Raw genomic sequence first — 25264 nt, forward strand, 5'->3', positions numbered from 1 at the left:
AGGGGCCCTCTCTTCCACCAAGACTCAAAGGTCCTTAATTTGACGACCTTACTAGTGGATCCCGGCTACTGGCTCAGACAGGCCTTTCGACAGGAGCGATACACACAATGTTTAAGGCCGGACAGCCAGTTTTCATCGAGAATCTGTTTCCACACGGGGAGAGTTCCTCCGGTGGTGTAAGGAGCGCATCTGCTCTTCTCTTTGCTCCTTCTCCCTTCCGTCATTGCTGGCATTTTTGCAGTCAGGTCTGAATGCGGGTCTCTCGCGCGTCCCTTTAAGGGCCAGGTGTCTGCTCTATCAATTCGGTTTCAGAAGCCTCTCGCTTCTCGTCTGCCAAATCAGGACTTTCACCCAAGAAGTCACCCATCTGACTCTACTGTATCGTCATCCACTAGAGACGTGGGACCTAGATCTGGCGAGGGGTTCGCTTCAGGGTATCCTGTTTTTTCTTTCCTAGTTTCCTTCGGTTCTCACCTGTTTTGGAAGGTGGGTTCCTCATTGCCATCACGTTTTTTACGAAGGGCATCAGGACGGGCAGTCCTCTCTGGTCGTTTTCTCCTCCTTTTTCTGGACCTCCACCTGCACAGGGGGGGGTGCCCCGACCAGACCCCGCCTTCGGTCCGGGGCTGTCTCGCCGTTCCACCTAGATAGGAGATTGGGTTTCGATCATTCTGTCCTAGTCCTTCTCTCAGCCTGAAAGGGGCCTTGTTTACTCTGGCCCTGGTACGAGCTCTCAGTTTTTTGTTATGTCCTCAGGACCGCACCTTTCGGTGACACCGACAGTCAGTTCATGCCGGCGCCCAAGGCCAAGATTGCATCATGGTTCCAATTTCGCTAGAGTTGAGGCCTACCGAAGGAAGAACGGATCCCCGCCGCGAGCAGTGAAGGCGCACTATACCCGTGCAACGGGAGCATCTTGGTCGATTAGACTTCGGACGTCGACCGGCCAGGTCCGCGAGGTCGCCTCCTGGTCTAGTCTGCATACCTGTACTAGGTCCTACCATGATCACACCCAGGTATCGGCAGAGGGCCAGTCTTGGTGTAGGTTTTTACGGGCGGCGGTAGCACACCTGTAACAAGATAGGTACTGGCAGGTCTGGGTCAAGCCCGACAGGGGGAAGATGTTTCCTACCTATCTCCGGTGCTTGCTCTTTTCCCACCCAGGGACTGCTTTTGGACGTCCCATGGTCCTGTGTCCCCCAATGAAACGATAGAGAAAGAAGGATTTTTGTGTACTCACCGTAAAATCTCTTTCTCTGAGTCTTCATTGGGGGACACAGCACCCACCCTGTTTTGTCTTGTTACATATTGCCTGCCTATCGCCTCATTGGTCCATATTTCCAGGCCACTTGTCGCACGGCGACTCGGTTATAATTTTTACTGTGACTTATCTATGGGTCTTTGTTTTGGTTCTCCTCCTACTGCTTGTGCATTAAACTGAATTGAGCCCGCCTCCGGCTCAGGGTGTATACTGCTGGGGAGGAGCTAACTTTTTCTGTTTTAGTGTCAGCCTCCTAGTGACAGCAGCATAACCCATGGTCCTGTGTCCCCCAATGAAGACTCAGAGAAAGAGATTTTACGGTGAGTACACAAAAATCCTTCTTTCTGCACATCGGAGCTCTATGGAGTTGTTTTCTGTGGTCCATTCAGTAACTGTTTTTCTTTTTATAACCATCTGATGATCTGGTACATTTATATGTTACTGTATTGTAACTATACCTACAATTGTCTACCTCTACCTGTAGATAACTCTAGACATATGAGATTTGTATATTTTAGTCTGGTCAAAATTGATGGAAGTGGGATTTTTTTTTTCTGACATGCTGCATTTTCTTCTAACCATGAGTACATTTGGGGGATTTCAAAGCTCAGATGTGACTGTGATGTATTTCTGATTGCAGCTGGTCCGGGTCCTGGTGTCTCCGGGGAATCCTCCGGGGGCGACCAGCAGCTGCCAAAAGTTCATGTACCAGTGCGGTCTACTGCAACAGCTCTGCATCATCTTGATGGCGACTGGGGTCCCTGCAGACATTTTAACAGAAGTAAGTATATACACACACAAACTAGTAATATAATGATCTGAAACCTCTTGCTGTGCCTTATAAGATACAATTGTTGAGAGTGTCAGTATAAAATCTGTAGATGGCAGGCTACCAATTATATAAATCTTAAGGCTAATCTGTCACCAATAGAGATGAGCAAATTGAGTCTCAGGAACTTAGGGGTACTTCACACACAGCGAGATCGCTACTGAGATCGCTGCTGAGTCACGTTTTTTGTGACCTCATTAGCGATCTCGCTGTGTGTGACACTGAGCAGCGATCTGGCCCCTGCTGTGAGAACGCTGCTCGTTACACACAGCCCTGGTTCGTTTTTTTATTGTTCCTCTCCCGCTGATAAGCACTCATCACTGTGTGTGACAGCGAGAGAGCAACGACTGAATGTGCAGGGACCAGGAGCCGGCGTCTGACAGCCTGTGGTAAGCTGTAACCAAGGTAAACATCGGGTAACCAAGGTGGTTACCCGATATTTACCTTCGTTACCAGCCTCCGCAGCTCTCACGCTGCCAGTGCCGGCTCCTGCTCCCTGCACACGCTAAGTTAAGCGGTGTGAGCTGGTAACTAAGGTAAACATCGGGTAACCATAACCGATGTTTACCTTAGTTACCAGTGTCCGCAGCTTCCAGACGCCAGCTCTGTGCAAGCGCAGCGTCGCTTGCACGTCGCTGGGGGCTGGTCGCTGGTGAGATCTGCCTGTTTGACAGCTCACCAGCGACCATGTAGCGATGCAGCAGCGATCCTGACCAGGTCAGATCGCTGGTCGGATTGCTGCTGCATCGCTAAAGTGTGAAGGTACCCTTAGTCCAGTGGCCATATCAGTAGTTCATGGCCGTCTGACCTTAACCCTGCGAGACACTTCTGGCATACCAGATCTCTGGCATCTTTGCTGACTTGTAGATCCGAGCTGTCTTGTTTTGTGTCATGCCACAACAATTACATTGTTCTATGTCCACACATGGGAAAACGCGCCAGGGATTCTGGCATGCAGGAAAGCTGTTCACAGGGTTCCCATCCAGTGACCACAAACTACTGATTGACTCACTCTTTCATAGTCGGCAGATTTTACAATACTGCATATTTTGCTAAATAGATCTCTCTGACTTGATGAGGCTGGTGCACTTACTTTGAAAAGCTGTGCATGATATCAGGTGGAATATTTTAACCCCTTCAGCCCCCAGCCTGTTTTCACCTTAAAGACCCGGCCATTTTTTGCAATTTTGACCAGTGTCACTTTGACAGGTTATAACTCTGGAACGCTTTAACGGATCCTGGCGATTCTGACATTGTTTTTTCGTGACATATTGTACTTCATGTCAGTAGTAAATTTAGGCCGATATGTTTTGCGTTTATTTGTGAAAATTTCGGCAATTTGGCGAAAATTTTGAAAATTTCGCAATTTATTCCCATAAATCTGAGAGATGTGTCACACAAAATAGTTACTAAATAACATTTCCCACTTGTCTGCTTTACACCAGCGCAATTTTTAAAACAAAATTTTTTCCCGTTAGGAAGTTAGAAGGGTTCATCAGCAATTTCTAATTTTTCCAACAAAATTTACAAAATAATTTTATTAGGTACCACATCCCATTTGGAGTGATTTGAGAAACCTAGGCGACAGAAAATACCCAAAAGTGACCCCATTCTAAAATCTGCACCCCTCACACTGCTCAAAACCACATCCAAGAAGTTTATTAACCCTTTAGGAGCGTCACAGCAACCAAAGCAATGTAGAAGGAAAAAAAAATCAAAATTTTACTTTTTTACACAAAAATGTTACTTTAGTCATAAAATTTAGCATTTTCACAAGGGTATCAGGAACAATGCACCATAAAATGTATTGTGCATTTTCTCCTGAGTACGCAGATACCTTATATGTTGTGGAAATCAGATGTTTGGACACACGGCAGGACTCAGAAGGCAAGGAGCGCCATTTGAATTTTTGAGTGCAAAATTAGCTGCACTCATTAGCGGACGCCATGTCGGGTTTGAAGACCCCCTGAGGTGCCTAAACAATGGAGCTCCCCCACAAGTGACCCCATTTTGGAAACTAGGGCCCTCAAATAATTTTTCTAGATGTTTGATGTGCACTTTGAACCCCTGGGAGCTTCACAGACGTTTATAACTTTGAGCCGTGAAAAGAAAAAACATTTTTTTTACCACAAAACTGTTGCTTCAACTAGGTAGCTTTTTTTTCACAAGGGTATCAGGAGAAAATGCACCATAAAATGTATTGTGCATTTTCTCCTGAGTACGCAGATACCTCATATGTGGTGGAAATGAAATGTTTGGGCACACGGCAGGACTCGGAAGGCAAGGAGCGCCATTTGAATTTTTGAGTGCAAAATTAGCTGCACTCATTACTGGACGCCATGTCGAGTTTGAAGACCCCCTGAGGTGACTAAACAATGGAGCTCCCCCACAAGTGACCCCATTTTGGAAACTAGACCCCTCATGGAATTTATCTAGCTGTTTAGTGAGCACTTTGAACCCCTGGAGGCTTCACAAAAGTTTGTAATGTTCAGCCGTGAAAATAATTTTATTTTTTTTACCACGAAATTGTTTTTTCAAACAGGTAGCTTTTTTTTTCACAAGGGTATCAGGAAAAAATGCACCATAAAACGTATTGTGCAATTTCTCTTGAGTACACAGATACCTCATATGTGGTGGAAATCAATTGTTTGGGCGCACGGCGGGGCTCAGAAGAGAAGGAGCGCCATTTCACAGCAAAATTGGTTGGAATTATTAACGGACGCCATGTTGCATTTGGAGACCCCCTGAGGTGCCTAAACAATGGAGCTCCCCCACATGTGACCCCATTTTGGAAACTAGACCCCCCATACAAAAAAATTAGTTTGGCGAAATAAAAAATACGGACGTCAGTAAAAAATAATAATAAAATAATGAGCGCCTGCAACTGACACTAAGGCAAGTGCCACGCGTGAGAGCGATGCACGAATCTCGCATTGCATCATCCGGCACAGCCGCACACTCCTGTTTGGAAGAGAGCGACCGTGCCGGATGATGCGATGTGAGACTCGTGCATCGCTCTCACGTGTGGCACTGGGCTGACCCTTACAATATTCAGTAAAAAATACTGTAGTTGACAATTACTACAGTATAATTTTACTGGCCCTAAACTAAGTTTATTTGTATTTCTTTCTTAGTTTACAGAAAAAAAATCAGGACGCACGCACGGATGTGCTGCAAAAAGGGGGGGGACTAGATGGGATGGAAAAAAAGATGGGCAGAGGATGGGAGAGGGCGCAGCGGAGGATGTGAGAGGGCGCGGTGGACGATGGGAGAGCGGTGGAGGATGGGAGAGGGCGGGCAGCAGATCAGGGTGAGAGGTGGCAGCAGATCGGGGAGGGTGAGAGGTGGGGGAGGGAGCTTCAGATGAAAAGGATGGGAAAGAGCAGGCAGCAGATTAGGGAGGGTGAGAGAGAGGGCAGCAGATCAGGGAGGGGGGCAGCAGCTGATGAGGGAGAGCGGGCAGCAGATCGGGTAGGGTGAGATGGGGGAGGGGGCAGCAGATCAGGGAGGGTGAGATGGGGGAGGGGGCAGCAGATCGGGGAGGGTGCAGCAGATCGGGGAGGGTGAGATGGGGGAGGGGGCAACAGATCGGGGAGGGTGAGATGGGGGAGGGGGCAGCAGATCGGGGAGGGTGAGATGGGGGAGGGGGCAGCAGATCGGGGAGGGTGAGATGGGAGAGCCGGCAGCAGATTGGGTAGGGTGAGATGGGGGAGGGGGCAGCAGATCAGGGAGGGTGAGATGGGGGAGGGGGCAGCAGATCGGGGAGGGTGAGATGGGGCAGGGGGCAGCAGATCGGGGAGGGTGAGATGGGGCAGGGGGCAGCAGATCGGGGAGGGTGAGATGGGGCAGGGGGCAGCAGATCGGGGAGGGTGAGATGGGGCAGGGGGCAGCAGATCGGGGAGGGTGAGATGGGGGAGGGGGCAGCAGATCGGGGAGGGTGAGATGGGGGAGGGGGCAGCAGATGGGGGAGGGGGCAGCAGATCGGGGAGGGTGAGATGGGGAAGGGGCAGCAGATCGGGGAGGGTGAGATGGGGAAGGGGCAGCAGATCGGGGAGGGTGAGATGGGGGAGGGGGCAGCAGATCGGGGAGGGTGAGATGGGGGAGGGGGCAGCAGATCGGGGAAGGGGAAGCAGATCGGGGAGGGTGAGATGGGGAGGGGGCAGCAGATCGGGGAGGTTGAGATGGGGAGGGGGCAGCAGATCGGGGAGGGTGAGATGGGGCAGGGGGCAGTAGATCCGGGAGGGTGAGATGGGGAGGGGGCAGCAGATCGGGAAGGTGAGATGGTGGAGAGCGGGCAGCAGATCGGGAAGGTGAGATGGTGGAGAGCGGGCAGCAGATCGGGAAGGTGACATGGCGGAGGCAGGCAGCAGATCGGGAAGGTGAGATGGCGACAGCGGGCAGGAGATCGCGGCGGTGACATGGCGGGCAGCGAGCGGCAGATCGCGGAGGTGACATGGCGGGCAGCGGGCGGCAGATCGCGGAGGTGACATGGCGGGCAGCGGGGCGGCAGATCGCGGAGGTGACTTGGCGGAGGCGGGCGGCAGATCGCGGAGGTGACATGGCGTGCAACGGGCAGGAGATCGCAGAGGTGACATGGCGGGCAGCAGATCGCGGAGGTGAGATGGCGGACAGCGGGCAGGAGATCGCGGAGGTGAGATGGCGGAGGCGGGTGGCAGATTGCACAGGGAGGGAGATGGTGGAGGGGGCAGCAGATGAGGATGGGAGAGAGTGGGCAGGATATCACGGAGGGGGGCATCGGCTGATGGGAGAGAGCGGTGGCAGATGGAGGCGGCTGCAGCAGATAAAGGAGATCGGCGGCAGCGCATCGGGGGATCAGTGGCAGCGGTTCGGGGCCTTACCAGGGCACTTGCAGGGATCACTCCCTTTGGCTTCCACGGACGGAGTAAAGCGGAGGGGAGCGGTCTCCGGCCCCAGATCCAAGGTGATTGGAGAGATCGGTCACAAGGCCAATCTCTCCAATCAGAGTTGGGGGGGGGTGAAGCACCGATCACCCAGCTCCAGCCAATGATCAGTGCAACAGCTGCACTGATCAGGGCTGGATTTCAATGTCTCAGCCATTTTCAATGGCTGAAATATTACAGTGGCTGTGATTGGCTGAGCGGTGTTCGTCAGCCAATCACAGCCTCCGTAGGTCCGGGGAGGAGGCACCACCCCTCCTGAGGTTAGGCAGAGGTCCCCGAATCTAAGGTTTTTGTAAACTGATTGCACTCACAGGGGCTCCGGGGCCGCGATTTCGCCATGACGTACTGGGTACGTCATGGGTCGTTTAGCACCATGTCACGATGACATACCCAGAACGTCAAGGGTCGTTAAGGGGTTAATATTCCTGAAAGGAAAACTTTCAGAAAGGATTATACATTCACTCTGATATGAGTTATTAATAAAGCTGGGTTCACACATAGCAACAACGACGTCGCTGCTACATCACCATTTTCTGTGACGTAGCAGCGACGTCCCGCCGCTGTGGCTGTGTGTGACATCCAGCAACGACCCTGCCCCTGCTGTGAGGTCGCCGCTCGTTGCTGAATGTCCTGCTTCCTTTTTTGCTCGTTGCTCTCCCGCTGTGAAGCACACATCGCTGTGTGTGACAGCGAGAGAGCGACGAACTGAAACGAGCAGGATGCAGGGAGCCAGCTTCTGGCAGCCTGCGGTAAGCTGTAACTAAGGTAAACATTGGGTAGCCAAGGGAAGACCTTTCCTTGGTTACCCGATATTTACTTTAGTTACAGCGTCCGCCGCTCTCACGCTGCCAGTGCTCCCTGCACGCAGTCAGACTACACATCGGGAAATAAGCAAGGGTTTGCTTATTAACCCGATGTGTACTCTGGCTAGGAGTGCATGGAGCCAGCGCTAAGCGGTGTGCGCTTGTAACCAAGGTAAATATCGGGTAACCAGAGAAGCACTTTGGTTGGTTACCCGATATTTACCTTAGTTACCAAGCGCAGCATCGCTCCACAGCGCCGCGTGTCGTTATGATCGCTGCTGCGCGTGCTGTGTTTGACAGCTAAGCAGCAATCATAACAGCGACTTACAAGGTTGCTGTTGAATCACTGAAAATGGTGACGTAACAGCGACGTCGCTGTCGCTATGTGTGAACCCAGCTTAAGACATACAGCATCCTTGAAAGACCTGAGATCTATGTACTCATGAATGCAGTTTGTAATGTGAAATCTTCCTACAGGTTAGCCTTAAAGGGTGTTTCCTACTAATGACCCTTATAACTTTTATGCAGGAAGCTGTATAATTGCTGGGACATCTATGTATCACTAAATGAGGGTCTGGACTTCTCTATGCCCTCCTGGCCTAATCAAAGTCAGTGATGATTAGGTGATAAATGGGAGTGATGAGAGGCCATCTTTTAAAGGGGTATCCCCATTTCCAAGATCCTATCCCAATATGTAGTAGGTGTAATAATAATATTAGCAAAAACCTCCAATTAGAAATATAGTACAGTTCTCCTGATATAGTCATGTCTCTTACCTCATGTGCAGGGCATTACAGCTTAGGTAGCCATCCTTTCTTCAGCGCTCTATTGGGAGACCCAGACGATTGGGGTATAGCTACTGCCCTCCGGAGGCCACACAAAGCACTACACTAAAAAGTGCAAGGCCCCTCCCCTTCTGGCTATACCCCCCCGTGGTATCACGGGTTCTCCAGTTTTCAAGCTTTGTGCGAAGGAGGTCAGACATCCATGCATAGCTCCACAGATTTTAGTCAGCAGTAGCTGCTGACTATTTCGGATGGAAGAAAAGAGGGCCCATATAGGGCCCCCAGCATGCTCCCTTCTCACCCGTGGATGGTGTTGTAAGGTTGAGGTACCTATTGCTGGTACGGAGGCTGGAGCCCACATGCTGCTTTCCTTCCACATCCCCCTGAGGGGCTCTGAGGAAGTGGGATCCTGCCGGCCTCAAAGCTCTGACGCCGGGCTCCATCCACAGACCCATTTGAACCTGCTGGATACGGAGCTGGAGTACCGTTCAGGGACATGGCCCTGCACCATTACAGGTACTCTGTGTCCCCGTACACACAGGCACAGCACACTCCAGACTTGCTGGGTGTGCTAGTGCGCCGGGGACAGTAAAGGGTTACAGTCACTGCAGCTTTGCTGAGTGACTTTGTGTTTTGGGGAACTACCGCGCCGGACGCTTCGGGAGCGGCGGCGCGGCTGGGACTTGTAGTTCGCCGGGGACTGGGCGCCGACCGCGCTTTTACGGCGGCGGCGCTTATAAATCCAGTCCCCGGCTTCTGCGGCCTAGTGCCGCTTCGTTCCCGCCCCCTCCCTGTCACTCAGGGAAGGGGACAGACGCTGAGCAATCAGCAGCGCCGAGGGCTGGAGCCTTTTTACATGCTCCAGCCCTCTCACTGCACACTGTCGGACGCCGGATTCCCGCTCTGCCTTGGGGGCACGCCCACGGCCCGCCCCTCCTCACATGAGCTGGGGAAGAAGCCGGCAGCCATTACTGCAGTCCGAGCTCGGACTTTCGGCACCAAGGCAGGACGGTGGCGATCATACACCCGCTTATAGGCGGGCGGTAAGAGGCACACATAGTGCTGACCACGATATAACTGCAGTGTGTACATGTGTTGTTTTTTACTGCATAGGTCGCTATATGCCCGCTTGGGGAGCGACACATCAGCAGCAGGAAAGCAGGTGTGCTAAGGCACAGGCTTTCTAGGCTGCTTGTATTGCACGACTGAGGTGTTCATTTGTGTTTATGCTTATATGCTATACATTGCACTGTACAGTCGCTAGTCTTAGCTATATTCTCCTGGAATGGCTAGACTACAGCAGCAGAAAACCAAGGGTGCTGGGGCACAGGTTTTTTTCTATGCTGCTTGTATTGCATGGGCTGCAGTGTGCATTTGTACTTGTGCTTGTATGCTATACATAGCACTGTATGGTCACTCTTCTGGGCCATATTCCCCGAGATGACTAGTCTACAGCAGCAGAAGAGCTGGGGTGCCAGGGCACAGGCTTCTATGCTGCTTGTATTGCATGTGCTGCAGTGTTCATTTGTACTTGTGCTTGTATGCTATACATTGCACTGTAGGGTCACTCTTCTGGGCTATATTCCCCTAGATGACTAGTATACAGCAGCAGAAGAGCAGGGGTGCCAGGGCACAGGCTTCTATGCTGCTTGTATTGCTTGTGCTGCAGTGGTCTTTTGTACTTTATGCCTGTATGCTATACATTGCAATGTACGGTCACCAATCTTGGCTATATACTTCTAGATAGCTAGTCGGCAGCGGCAAAAAAGCAACACAGATTTCAGTGCTGTTTTTACTACATGGGATGCTGTTCATGACACCGTCCCATTGTGTGCATGCTCCCCTGTAGCACGTCGTCTGCCGGGGTCTCTAGCACTTCGTCTGCCGGGGCTCTACTAGTTGTGGCCAAAGAAACCTCCTGTCAACCCTGTCCATGGACAGGGACGGAGTAGTCATAATATAGAGACTTGCACCCATGGGCAATCTACTTGACCAAAAGGCAGCTCTTCAGGGCTTTGATACTGACATCGCTCTCAATCCGGATACACCGGGTGGTAACGCCATACGGAATGATCCTATGCCGTCCATCAATGGAAGGTTGGATCTTTCTCCCTCAGCTCCCTCAGTGGAGATAGGAGACGAACAGGAGAAGTTCCTTTTCAGTATCTCACGCAGATATTGAGTATTTTTCTGGCCACGCTGACTTCAGAGAAGCAGTCCAGGAACACCACGCTTACCAGATAAGCGTCTTCTCCAAACGTTTTTAGGATACACGTTATCCCTTTTCCCCTGACGTGGTCAGCGCTGGACCCAGGGTCCAAAGGTGGATTCTCCAATCTCCAGGCTTGCATATAGAGCCATAGTTGCACTGGAGATGGGGCTTCACTTAAAGATGCCATTCACAGACAGATGGACTCTGGTTGAAATCTGTCTAGGAGGCTATCGGCGTGTCGGTTGCTACGGCATCCACAGCCGTATTGGCAACCTAACCTTTTCAGCTGTTCTTGCGCAGCTGACCTTGAGCAGGGACATCTGTACCGCAGAGGCGTCCGTAACCCCGCAATGTCTGCACTGCGACTTACCCTGTTAATACTGTCCTAAAAGTACAGTCGAGGTTTCGGTCCTTCCCAAGCTCCGGCAGGTCCCAATTGTCCTCGTGCAAAAGGGCTACAAAACCTCAGACGGGCTCAGATTCCGGCCGGGCTCAATCTCGCCCAAGGAAGGCAGTCGGAGGAACCGCTACCAAGGCGGTCTCCTCAGGACTCTCAGCTCTCTCTCTCTCTCTCCGCATCCGCGGTTGATGGCAGACTCCCCCGCCTTTGGCGACATTTAGCTGCCACAGGTCACAGACCGGTGGGTGACGGACATTGTGCTCACGTGCACAGGACAGTGTTCTGTTCTCGTCCTCCGACTCCATTCTTCAGAACGGCCCCACCTCTCCACCGAGCAGATGCCCTGCTGCAGGCGGTGGACGCTCTAAGAGCAGAAGGAGTGGTGATCCCTGTCCCCCCTCAGGAACGAGGGCGAGGGTTTGTACTCCAATCTCTTTGTGGCTCCAAAAATGGACGGTTCCTTCCGTCCTGTTCTGGTCCTGAAACTGCTCAACGAGCATGCGAACGCCAGGCGGTTCCGGATGGGATCCCTCCGATCCGTCATTGCCTCAATGTCTCGAGGAGACTTCCTTGCCTCAACAGACATCAAAGATGCCTATCTCCACGTGCCAATTGCTACGGAGCACCAACGTTTTTCTACGTTTTGTGATAGGAGACGAACATCTTCAGTTCGTAGCTCTGCCATTCAGTCTGGCGACAGCCCCACGGGTGTTCACCAAGGTCATGGCAGCAGTGGTAGCAGTCTTGCACTCTCAGGGACACCCGGTGATCCCGTACTTGGACGATCTACTCGTCAAAGCACCCTCCCTCGAGGCATGCCAACGCAGCCTGAATGTTACGCTGGAGACTCTCCAGACTTTCGGGTGGATCATCAATTTGGCAAGGTCAAATCTGTCTCCGACTCAATCACTAACGTATCTCGGCATGGAGTTTCATACTCTATCAGCCATAGTGAAGCTTCCGCTGAACCAGCAGCGTTCACTGCAGACAGAGGTGCAGTCTCTCCTTCAAGGCCAGTCGCACCCCTTAAGGCGCCTCATGCACTTCCTAAGGAAGATGGTGGCAGCCATCGAGGCAGTTCTCTTTGCGCAGTTTCATCTGCGCCAACGGCAATGGGACATTCTCCGCCAATGGGATGGGCAGTCAACCTCCCTGGACGGGAAGTCTCCCTTTCCCTGACGGCCGAGGACTCTCTGCAATAGTGGCTTATTTCCACCTCATTGTCATAGCCCCCATCCTGGGCAGTGGTCACGACAGATACGAGTCTGTCAGGGTGGGGAGCAGTTTGTCTCCGCCACATGGCTCAGGGGACGTGGACTCAGCAGGAGTCCACCCTTCAGATCGATGTTCTGGAAATCGGGGCAGGGTATCTTACCCTATTAGCTTTCCAGAAGTGGCTAGAAAGAGAGCAGATCCGAATCCAGTCGGACATCTCCACAGCGGTGGCATACATCAACCACCAAGGAGGGACACGCAGTCAGCAGCCTTCCAGGAAGTCCGGCGAATCCTCATGTGGGTGGAGGACACAGCATCCACCATATCCGCAGTTCACATCCCGGGCGTAGAAAACTGGGAAGCAGACTTCCTCAGTCGCCAGGGCATGGACGCGGGGGAATGGTCCCTTCACCCGGACGTGTTTCAGGAAATCTGTTGCCGCTGGGGGGTGCCGGACGTCGACCTAATGGCGTCTCGGCACACCAACAAGGTCCCGGCATTTATGGCACGATCGCGCGATCACAGAGCTCTGGCGGCAGACGCCTTAGTGCAAGATTGGTCGCAGTTCCGGCTCACATATGTGTTTCCACCTCTGGCACTCTTGCCCAGAGTACTGCGCAAAAATCAGATCCGATTGCAGCCGCGTCATACTCGTCGCACCAGACTGGCCGAGGAGATCGTGGTACCCGGATCTGTGGCATCTCACGGTCGGCCGACCGGGGTCACTACCAGACCGACCAGACTATCTGTCTCAAGGGCCGTTTTCTCCATCGGAATTCTGCGGCCCTGAACCTGACTGTGTGGCCTTTGTGTCCTGGATCCTAGCGTCTTCAGGATTATCCCAAGGGGTCGTTGCCACCATGAGACAGGCTAGGAAGCCCACGTCTGCTAAGATCTACCACAGAACGTGGAAGATTTTCTTAATCTGGTGCTCTACTCAGGGAGTGTCTCCCTGGCCATTTGCATTGCCTACTTTTCTTTCCTTCCTACAATAGGAGTTAGAAAAGGGCTTGTCGCTAGACTCCCTCAAAGGGCAAGTCTCAGCACTATCCGTGTTTTTTCAGAAGCGTCTAGCACGTCTTTCTAAGGTGCGCACGTTCCCGCAGGGGGTTTGTCATATCGTACCCCCGTACAAGCGGCCGTTAGATCCATGGGATCTGAACAGGGTTCTAGTTGCTCTCCAGAAGCCGCCTTTCGAGCCTCTGAAGGAAGTTTCCTTTTCTCGCCTGTCACAGAAGGTGGCGTTTCTCGTTGCGATCACATCGCTTCGGCGAGTGTCTGAGCTGGCAGCTCTGTCATCCAAGGCTCCCTTCCTGGTGTTTCACCAGGACAAGGTAGTGCTGCGCATCATTCCGGAGTTTCTCCCTAAGGTCGTATCCTCGTTTCATCTTAATCAGGATATCTCCTTACCGTCCTTTTGCACTCATCCGGTTCACCGGTATGAGAATGTTTACGTTTGCTAGATCTGGTGAGAGCACTCAGAATCTACATTTCCCGCACGGCGCCCATACGCCGTTCCGATGCCCTTGTCGCTGGTACGCGCAAGAGGTTGCAGGCTTCTAAAGCCACCCTGGCTCGATGGATCAAAGAACCAATTCTGGAAGCCTACCGTTCTGCAGGGCTTCCGGTTCTTTCAGGGCTGAAAGCCCATTCAACCAGAGCCGTGGGTGCGTCCTGGGCGCTACGACACCAGGCTTCGGCTCAACAGGTGTGCCAGGCAGCTACCTGGTCGAGTCTGCACACTTTCACCAAACATTATCAGGTGCATACCTATGCTTCGGCGGATGCCAGCTTAGGTAGAAGAGTCCTGCAGGCGGCAGTGACATCCCCGTAGGGGGGGGCTGTTTTGCAGCTCTAACATGAGGTATCTCTTTACCCACCCAGGGACAGCTTTTGGACGTCCCAATCGTCTGGGTCTCCCAATAGAGCGCTGAAGAAGAAGGGAATTTTGTTACTTACCGTAAATTCCTTTTCTTCTAGCTCTTATTGGGAGACCCAGCACCCGCCCTGTTGTCCTTCGGGATTTCTTGGTTGTTTGCGGGTACACATGTTGTTCATGTTGAACGGTTTTTCAGTTCTCCGACGTTATTCGGAGTTAATTTGTTTAAACCAGTTATTGGCTTCCTCCTTCTTGCTTTGGCACTAAAACTGGAGAACCCGTGATACCACGGGGGGGTATAGCCAGAAGGGGAGGGGCCTTGCACTTTTTAGTGTAGTGCTTTGTGTGGCCTCCGGAGGGCAGTAGCTATACCCCAATCGTCTGGGTCTCCCAATAAGAGCTAGAAGAAAAGGAATTTACGGTAAGTAACAAAATTCCCTTCTTTTAAGCATGTTTTTTAATGAAATATTAGTCTTTTTTTTCATGTTACTTTTGTGCTTGAGCCTGGAAAGCTTTTGTCACATACGTAAACGACATCCCTAGACCTTGTTTGTCCAGGGAACCTCCATTCTAGAGGTATAAGTGTGAATTTGAGCCCTTATACTGTGTAGAATAGCGCAAAAACAGGGGTGGTCCTGCACCACCGCAAGTTACCTGCGGTACCGCATATGCCAGGAGGTCAGCCTGCAAATTGTTCAAATCCAGAGCGGGGTGCTCGTCGCAAATAACAAAGTCCACATGTAGCAAGGTAAAAGAGAGGACCGCACTCCTTCGCTGTGCTGGAAACGTCTTTTCTTCATCGTTCCTTATGGGAGACCCAGACCATGGGTGTATAGCTTCTGCCTCCGGAGGACACACAAAGTACTACACTAAAAAGTGTAGCTCCTCCCTCCGAGCATATACACCCCCTGGAAGACCACATCTAGCCAGTTCAATGCTTTGTGTTCAGGAGGTCACACACACACATGCATTCTCATCTGATTTTTGATTTCAAAGAGTTGGAAGAAAAGCGGGTCCAAGCTGGACTCCCGGCATGTCCCTTCTCACCCCACTGTGTCGGCGGTGCTGTTAAGGTTGATTTACAAGGCTGGAGCCTTACATGCCGCGCTCCTTCACCATCCCTCGGGCTCTGGCTTGAAGTGGGAGCCATCACGGTTCTCTCTGCTTTGCAGGAGACCGGTCTCCATCCGCAGCCCTTTCAGGACCCTGCCGGACGCAGCGCTCACCCCTCAGGGACCTGGCCCTGCGTCTCATAAGCTAAGTATTGAGACGTTATTGAAGGGTCCCTTGTGCATTTATTGTGGGGAGAGTGTGTTATGTCACTGTGCTGTGATTTCCGGCCGGTTCTCTGGTTTTCTCCTGAGAACCGCGCCGAGGGTGCCTGCTCGTCGGCCGCATGAGAAAATTTAGGCCCCGGCTTCGGCCTAGTTTCGTTTTCACTGCCCCTGCATGTCAGTCATGCAGAGGGACAGTGCGGCGCCGCCCACCGGCCGTTCAGCTCAGGGGAGGACACTCCTCTCTGAGGAGATGTTTCCCTCCCCTGTATTTCTCCTTGGCCCTCCGGTTCCCGCTCTTGGACTAATCCCCGCCCCCCCTCCTCACTCCGGCGCCATTTTATCAGCGTTTACACACTGATCGGCGCTGGCTGCTGCAGCTCTGCATCTGTCTGGGGGTCCAAGCTGTGGAATCCGGAGGGCACACAAAACGGTCTGGTAAGCCACAACCTCTGGTTGTGGACTTTATTATACACTCTCTGAGGGTCATTCTGAAGGAGTGTGTTCTTTACTGCAGAGCCTCCACCTCAGCAGCATGTCTCTCACTAGGAGCAAGGCGGCAAGGCTTTACTCTATATGCACTGCATGACAGCTCATACTGCCTGAACCGAGCACATATCCACATTGTGATGCCTGCTCTAACATGGTGGTGCCTCAGCCTGGAGTCTCCCCAGGGGTCCCTCCGGCTGCTCCGGCCCCGGTGGCTGAACCCCCGGCTTGGGTAGCATCGTTTTCTAAAGCTATCTCCCAGTCCTTTGCCGACTCCATGGGACAGCTGTCCCGGACTCTGCTGACCATGCATCAGCCCCCTTCTCAGGGCGCCTCTGCTGCTCCGACTCGCTCTGCAGAGCTCACAGAGGATTTTTCATCTGTTCCCGGACCCCGTCCTCCTGAACGGAGACGCAGGGACTCTTCTCCTTCCTCGTCCCACGGCTCTGATTCACGAGCTGAATTGCAGGGCGAGGAGGATGCCTTTACTGTGGGCTCGGACGCTACCTCTATGTACCCCATTGATTTATCTGAAGGGGATGCGGATGTTAGTGACTTGATTGCGTCCATTAATTCCGTACTGGACCTCAATCCGCCAGTATCAGAGGAGCAAGCCTCTCTGGTAGAAAAACACCAGTTTACCTCACCTAAGAGAGCAAGGAGTATGTTTTTTAACCACTCCAGTTTTCAGGCCACTGTGACCAAGCCCAGGGCCTGTCCTGACAAACGCTTCCCAAAGCGTAGTTCTGATGAACGTTTTCCCTTTCCACCAGAGGTGGTCAAGGAGTGGGCTCATTCACCAAAGGTAGATCCTCCGGTGTCTAGAATCTCAGCCCGGACAGTTGTATCTGTGGCCGATGGCACCTCACTTAAGGATCCCACTGACCGCCAGGTTGACCTTCTGGCCAAATCTGTATATGAGGCGGCAGAGGCCTCGTTCTCCCCGTCTTTTGCAGCGGTGTGGGCTCTTAAGGCCCTCTCTGCTTCTCTGGAGGAGAAGCATTCCCTCACCAGGGATATGGTTGCCTTAACTTCCCAGGCTTCGGCTTTTTCATCCTAAGCCATGTCTGCCATTCTGGAGGCTTCTCACCGCACGGCGGTGGCTTCCGCTAATTCCCTCGCGATCCGCAGGATCTTGTGGCTTCGAGAGTGGAAAGCAGACGCTTCTTCTAAGAAGTACCTTGCTGGGCTCCCCTTTGCTGGGTCCCGGCTGTTCGGTGAACAACTGGATGAAATTATTAAGGAAGCTACTGGCGGGAAGAGTACTTCCTTGCCACAAACTAAAACCAGGAAACCTGTCCAGGGCAGGAACCAGTCGAGGTTTCGCTCCTTTCGTTCCTCTAACTGGTCATCCTCTAAGCCCTCAGCCTCGTCCACTAACTCAGCCAAGGATCGAAAACCCAGCTGGCGCACGAAGCCGCGTCCTCAGAAGAGCGGAGGAGCCGCTGCCACTAAGGCAGCCTCCTCTTGACTATCTGGCTGCGCCAGCAACGTCCTTGGTCGGGGGCAGGCTCTCCCACTTTGGCGACGTGTGGTTCCAACACGTCTCCGATCAGTGGGTGCGGGATATCATCTCCCACGGCTACAGGATAGAATTTTCTTCCAGCCCGCCAAACAGATTTTTTCTTTCCACTCCCCCCTGCTCCAAAGCCGCCGTCTTCTCTCAGGCCGTGGCTTCCTTGCAGGCCAACGGAGTAATTGTACCGGTTCCCGCCCGGGAACGGTTCAGAGGTTTCTACTCAAACCTCTTCCTAGTCCCCAAGAAGGACGGTTCCTTCCGGCCCATGATGGATCTCAAGCTTCTCAACAAGCATGTTCAGGTGCGGCACTTTCGCATGGAATCTCTGCGATCGGTCATTGCCTCAATGACCCAAGGAGATTTTCTAGCATCCATCGACATCAGAGATGCCTATCTGCATGTGCCAATTGCAGTTTCACACCAGCGTTGGCTACGTTTTGCAATCGGAGAGGAACATTTCCAATTCGTGGCTCTCCCCTTCAGGTTAGCCACGGCCCCTCGTGTATTCACCAAGGTCATGGCAGCAGTGGTTGCGGTTCTGCACCTCCAGGGGTTGGCAGTGATTCCTTACCTGGACGACCTTCTAGTCAAGGCTTCATCCAGTGCAGACTGTCAGCGGAGTGTCTCGCTCACTCTCGCCACGCTTGTTCAATTCGGGTGGCTTGTCAATCTGCCCAAGTCCACTCTGACCCCGACCCAGGAACTTACGTACCTAGGGATGCAATTCGAGACTCTGCCGGCACTTGTGAAGCTGCCCTTAGTCAAACAGCAGGGTCAGATGGTGGCGTCAATGGAAGCAGTTCCCTTTGCCCAGTTCCATCTGCGTCCCCTGCAGCTGGACATTCTCCGCTGTTGGGACAAGCGGACCTCTTCCTTGCACAGGCTGGTGGCTCTGTCGCCACAGACCAGGGGCTCTCTTCAGTGGTGGCTTCGGCCCCTCTCTCTGTCCCAGGGACGCTCCTTCCTGGCCCCGTCCTGGGTGATTCTCACCACGGATGCCAGTCTATCCGGCTGGGGAGCAGTGTTTCTCCACCACCGAGCACAGGGCACTTGGACTCCGTCCGAATCAGCCCTCTCGATCAATGTGCTGGAAATCAGAGCTGTGCTCCTAGCTCTCGTAGCCTTTCACCACCTGTTGGCGGGCAAGCACATTCGAGTCCAGTCAGACAACGTGACAGCAGTTGCCTACATCAATCACCAAGGCGGGACTCGCAGCCGGCTAGCAATGTTGGAAGTTCAACGTATCCTTCAGTGGACGGAGGACTCCAAGTCCACCATATCCGCAGTCCACATCCCAGGCGTAGAAAACTGGGAGGCAGATTATCTCAGCCGTCAAACCGTGGACAGCGGCGAGTGGGCCCTGCATCCGGCAGTGTTCCGGTCAATCTGCCGCAAGTGGGGCACTCCGGAAGTGGATCTAATGGCATCCCGGCACAACAACAAGGTCCCGGTTTACGTGGCTCGCTCCCACGATCCTCAGGCCTTGGCGGCGGACGCGCTGGTTCAGGATTGGTCCCAGTTCCGTCTGGCCTACGTGTTTCCCCCTCTAGCTCTCTTGCCCAGAGTCCTGCGCAAGATCAGAATGGAGGGCCGTCGGGTCATAATCATTGCTCCAGACTGGCCCAGGCCAGCTTGGTACCCAGACCTGCTCAGTCTGTCCGTAGAGGTGCCGTGGCATCTCCCGGACCGCCCAGACCTTCTCTCACAAGGTCCGTTTTTCCGCCAGAATTCTGCGGCTCTCAGATTGACGGCGTGGCTCTTGAGTCCTGGATCCTGACGGCTTCAGGCATTCCTTCCGAGGTCATCTCCACTATGACTCAGGCTCGGAAGTCTTCCTCGGCCAGGATTTACCACAGGACTTGGAGAATTTTCCTGTCCTGGTGTCGCTCTTCCGGCCATGCTCCTTGGCCGTTTTCCTTGCCGACCATCCTGTCCTTTCTACAGTCCGGTCTGCAGCTAGGACTATCCCTCAATTCCCTCAAGGGACAGGTCTCGGCTCTGTCAGTGTTGTTCCAGCGGCGTATCGCCCGGCTGGCTCAGGTGTGCTCTTTCATGCAGGGCGCATCTCACATCATTCCGCCTTACCGGCGGCCTCTGGATCCCTGGGACCTCAATCTGGTCCTCACGGCCTTACAGAAACCCCCCTTTGAGCCTCTTAGGGAGGTTTCTTTGTTTCGTCTTTCACAGAAAGTGGTCTTTCTAGTGGCCATAACTTCTCTCAGGAAAGTCTCTGATTTGGCTGCGCTCTCTTCGGAGTCACCCTTTTTGGTTTTTCACCAAGACAAGGTGGTTCTCCGTCCGACTCCGGACTTTCTCCCTAAGGTGGTGTCTCCTTTCCACCTTAACCAGGACATTTCATTGCCTTCCCTTTGTCCGGCCCCTGTGCATCGCTTTGAGAAAGCGTTGCATACTTTAGATTTGGTGCGGGCGCTCCGGATCTATGTGTCACGCACCGCTGCCCTTAGGCGGTGCACCTCTCTTTTTGTGCTGACCACAGGTCAGCGCAAGGGTCTCTCTGCTTCTAAACCGACCCTAGCTCGTTGGATTAGGTCGGCCATATCCGATGTCTACCAATGTTCTCAGGTGCCCCCCCCCGCCGGGGATTAGGGCGCACTCGACCAGAGCTGTCGGTGCCTCTTGGGCTTTCAGGCACCAGGCTACGGCTCAGCAGGTCTGTCAGGCTGCCACTTGGTCTAGTCTGCACACCTTTTCGAAGCACTACCAAGTGCATGCTCATGCTTCAGCAGATGCGAGCTTGGGCAGACGCATCCTTCAGGCGGCTGTCGCCCATTTGTGAAGTTAGGTTTTGCCTACTTCTCAGTTTCTGTTTATTTCCCACCCATGGACTGCTTTGAGACGTCCCATGGTCTGGGTCTCCCATAAGGAACGATGAAGAAAAAGAGAATTTTGTTACTTACCGTAAATTCTTTTTCTTATAGTTCCGACATGGGAGACCCAGCACCCTCCCTGTTGCCTGTTGGCAGTTCTTGTTCCGTGTGTTTTCACCGGCTGTTGTTGTAGACAGAGGTTCCGGTTATTCCGGGTTTTACTCTATCTCTACTTGTGGGTGGATGTCCTCCTTCAGCTTTTGCACTAAACTGGCTAGATGTGGTCTTCCAGGGGGTGTATATGCTCGGAGGGAGGAGCTACACTTTTTAGTGTAGTACTTTGTGTGTCCTCCGGAGGCAGAAGCTATACACCCATGGTCTGGGTCTCCCATGTCGGAACTATAAGAAAAAGAATTTATGGTAAGTAACAAAATTCTCTTTTTATTCAAACAGGTGCAGAGTAAAAGGACGGAGGCAACCTGTATGCCAGCTCCTGATAATGGACGACGGCCGTTTCGCCTATTGATTAGGACACCTGTGGACCCGTGGAAGCTTAATCAATAGGTGAAACGGCCGTCGTCCATTATCAGGAGCTGGCATACAGGTTGTTTCCGGCCTTTTACTCTGCACCTGTTTGAATAAAAGACGTTTCCAGCACAGCGAAGGAGTGCGGTCCTCTCTTTTACCTTGCTACACTGTGTAGAATAGCTCCTGAAGAAGACGCTTTTGAAACATATGTTGGGGTGGCCGGGTCTGGTGGTCAGCTTTTTCCTATAAGTAAATGTTACTCTGATTCATTATAATACATGCACTATGCACTTTTGAATTGGTTTTAATTACCATTAATTTAGCACTGGCTATTTTTCTTATTAAGATTAACCTGCTCTTTGCACTTTGATCTTGATTTCTCACAGTGATTGTTATTTATTATTTTTTTGTATATTTTTATATACTTGTATACACTTACTTTTTAGGAATCCAAATTAAAATAAATATATGTGTGTATATATATATGTGTGTAATCTATTTTGAATGATGTAAATTTCCACCAGATTATGGCTTATTAGCAGCCTTTTTTGTATTGAACACTATTTTTAATGAAGTTTTTTCAATAAAAAAAATATTTTTAGACAAATACTTAGGTTTTCTATGTGGGTTATTCTATGTAATTGAGTTTATAGGCATTTTAAAATGTATTATATTAAGGATATTGTGCTTATTAGTTCAGGAAATTGTATTATTTCATAGACTTGCATCCAGTAAAAAAACAAAAACTTTATTTCTTGGCAATAAAATGTGCACCCGTCACAAGGTTCTGTTAAACGTAGACATCAGTAGCTTTTCTTTCATATACATTCAATGGATGCCAAAAATTCAATGTGAAAATTGTCTTATACATTTTTATTTTGGTATTTTTCACCATTTTGCTGACCGTAATACAAACCTTGGTGCCTTCCACAGGCTGAGAACTGTGATACAATGTAAGGGTATGTGCGCACGTTGCTTTTTACCTGCTTTTTACCTGCTTTTTTGCTGCTTTTTCTTCTGCGCTGTTTAATGCCAAAATGGATGTGTTCTTCTATTCAAGCAAAGTCTATGGGAATTTGGGTTTCTTGTTCACACTATGTTGTTCAAAATCCTGCCTTTTTGAGGCAGAACTTTGGTCAAAAACTCAGCTTTTCAAAGAAGCAACATGTCAATTGTTTTTGCCATTTGGGTTTTGCACTGCAAAGCTGAGTTTTTGACCAAAGTTCTGCCACAAAAAGGCAGCATTTTGAACAACATAGTGTGAACAAGAAACCCAAATTCCCATAGACTTTGCTTGAATAGAAGAACACATCCACTTTGGCATTAAACAGCGCAGAAGAAAAAGCAGCAAAAAAGCAGGTAAAAAGCAACGTGCGCACATACCCTTATAAAGGGAACTTGACTGCGGATACATGCTGCCCAAGCTGCGGACAGCATGTATCAAGCACTGATTGTATGATATCAGCTAGATATATTTTATGCTGAAATTCTGCAATATTTCGGAGAAAACCTACTTCAGAATCTGCGGGGACCAAGCCACATTCAAGACTAGTAGGGCAGGAGAGTCCCTGCTGGCTACTCACCACCCACTGCTAATGACGGACAGGTCTCTGCACGTACGCAGGCTGACCTGTCACTCTAGGGTAGCTGATGGGAAGAAGCTGCTGGAGACGGGAATTTCCGACTAACCTTCCATGCAGCTCGGTCTCTGGTGGTAAAGTATATACTTCTCTGACATGCTGCAGAGTCAAGCATATGTGGCTGAGATCATACAGCCAGTGATGCATGCTGGCCACGGATCGGGCAGCGTATATCCACTGTCAGGTTCACTTTAAGACTAAACATTATGAGCCCGAACAACCATATATAGAGAGGATTCGTTACATATACAGTGCAATGATTTTTATTTGTTGACTTTGCACATTTAATTGAAGTATTGTTACTTATCTTTGTGTTCAAAAGACCATAAACACCGTCTCGGAGGTCATCAGAGGCAGCCAGGTCAATCAGGACTACTTCGCATCCGTAAATGCTCCATCAAATCCTCCAAGGTAATCTTTATATACTGATTAAAGGTGGCTTCTCTTAGATTCCTCTTTCCTCACCTCAGTTTATTACACTTTGGGGTCTGGGGAGACACGAGCAAAATAATTAGGCACTTGAATGAAATCTAATGGTAATTTGAAGGCATCTTCATGAAACATATTTTGGGAAATTTGCCCATCAGTAGTCATAAAGGTAATATCCTTCAATGATCACATTGTGCAGTACTGAAATTGCATTTTAAATAAAAAAGAATACTTTTGTTTTAAGATTTCCAGAAAAAAAAAATAAAGAAAAAATTGGGGGGTAAATATTGTGTTCCTGTCTGCCTCATATCTTTTTCCTTCCTCTCGTTTCTCTGAAGGCCTGCCATTGTGGTGCTTTTAATGTCCATGGTGAATGAAAGGCAACCCTTCGTCCTGAGATGTGCCGTTCTTTACTGTTTCCAGTGCTTCCTTTACAAGAATCAGAAGGGTCAAGGGGAGATTGTAGCCACTCTTCTCCCTTCCACTATTGATGGTAGCGCCTCTTTTATGTATTCTCATTGATCTCTTGACATTAGATGAATGACCTGTCTGAATCCGGCTTCACTTGTAGAACGCTGAAGCACCATTTCATTCCATGTGGATTGTTCTGCTATGGACGGCTTCTATAACTGTATATACTATAAAAGTGGGGGTCCTACCTATCCAGACAAGAAAGTCTACGGAGATGATTCCTGGCAATGTGGCTGTGCATACGTGGACTTAGCAGTATAATTGAAGATTTTCATGTGTCACTAGATCTTTTAATGAGGGGCCATTTATACCCCAGGAACAGGACCATTTCTCCAGTTTGGTATGGGGCTCATTGGCAGACCACCAGTCTTATGGTTGTCATGTCTCTCCACTCTGAATAATTAGTCTGGCACCCTCGTGTATTTTCAGTTGGTTACCACATGGTTTTCACAAGGCATGGGGTCAGGTTCTCCAATTCTCCCAGTACGTAGTATAAAACAGGGTCTGTTTGATATTTTCTAATTATTCGAATAGCATGAGTTACTTTCTTTGTCAACTTAATATTTTAACCAAACCTCAATCCCCAATTGCTGACTTAGGACGGGTTCCAAATAGGGCATATTTGGTCAATGTGGTGGTCCATATGTGCAACATTCTGCACAAAAAATTGTGCATATACCGGCAGACAGCTCCTGTACAAATCCACGATACGGATGAGCTTCAGTAGCTGTAAAAGGAGCCAGTCCCATCTGAATGTGACTGGACCAGTAACTTAATTGTACTCCTAGACATATGGTGATTGATTCCGAGGAATTCTACTAAAGTTATCTAACCGGTTACAGAGAATAGATAAATATTGATGTCTGTCCCTTCCCACAGCTACTTCATTGTCAGCCGGACAGCTGCTCTGCGGAGGTCTCTTTTCCACGGATTCACTTTCAAACTGGTGTGCCGCAGTGGCACTGGCTCATGCATTGCTGGACAATTCTACACAGAAAGAACAACTGCTCAGAGTCCAGCTGGCTACGAGTATCGGCAATCCACCCGTATCTCTGCTGCAGCAATGTACCAACATCTTGGCACAGGTACCAGTATTCACATGGCATCTGATATGAGCCAAAGTATTGTGGAGGTTTCACTGTACTTCTAGAAAACGTTTAATAAGTTTCATCGTTAGGAAGCTCTACAATAGGTTACAATTTGGGAAAACAATGTAGTGCTTGTCCTCAGATCTGACCAGATATTCACATTCTCTAGATTATGAAGGCTTAGTTCTTTTTCCGTTTTGGGAGCTGAAGTAAGAGGGTATTGAGCTGTACTACGGTTAATGAGAAATATAGGGATGGGAACAGTACACATGGGAGAATTGATTTGCAGGATTCCAGTCTACTGGCCTGCTTTGAAATCGGTGATGGCTGGATGGGAGACTGTGGATTTCCATAGCTTTTCTTTTGACTCACCGGGCTGGAGCATAGTCATCACTGCGTTGTCACGCACACGCTACATACCACAAGCCTGGGTAATCGAGAGAAGGGTTGGAAATGCTGGGAGGTGAGGAGATTCGTTGGCCTCCCATCCGGTGGTCACAGAATACTGAACTGACCAATGAACTGATTATGCCACCTCTAATAGGAGTGCACAATTTTGGGGATTTCGGTAAATTCCATTACAAATATTAAAAGTGCAATAATGATAATTCTAATAACACGTTTATGACATAATTTGCAGGGGGATAAGATCGACAGACGGGTATGTATACGTTGGCACTGCTTTCTGACAC

The 25264-nt window shown here is 50.7% G+C and overlaps 1 protein-coding gene across 6 annotated transcripts in view; it reads left to right on the top strand.

Annotated features, from left to right (window-relative positions):
- USO1 (USO1 vesicle transport factor) overlaps window positions 1–25264 on the top strand; it is a 148530-nt gene that overhangs the window by 72885 nt on the left and 50381 nt on the right. For 3 of the 6 annotated variants that reach the window (XM_075351394.1, XM_075351402.1, XM_075351409.1), the window contains 5 exons: window positions 1902–2042; window positions 22907–22995; window positions 23352–23506; window positions 24364–24569; window positions 25213–25233. In XM_075351394.1, the coding sequence (XP_075207509.1) occupies window positions 1902–2042; window positions 22907–22995; window positions 23352–23506; window positions 24364–24569; window positions 25213–25233 (612 nt within the window). The remainder of the gene's footprint in view (window positions 1–1901; window positions 2043–22906; window positions 22996–23351; window positions 23507–24363; window positions 24570–25212; window positions 25234–25264) is intronic. The other 3 variants (XM_075351398.1, XM_075351416.1, XM_075351422.1) reach the window with 1 other exon arrangement.

The sequence above is a fragment of the Anomaloglossus baeobatrachus genome, chromosome 1 (assembly GCF_048569485.1).
Source record: "Anomaloglossus baeobatrachus isolate aAnoBae1 chromosome 1, aAnoBae1.hap1, whole genome shotgun sequence".
In the NCBI taxonomy this organism is placed as follows: domain Eukaryota; kingdom Metazoa; phylum Chordata; class Amphibia; order Anura; family Aromobatidae; genus Anomaloglossus; species Anomaloglossus baeobatrachus.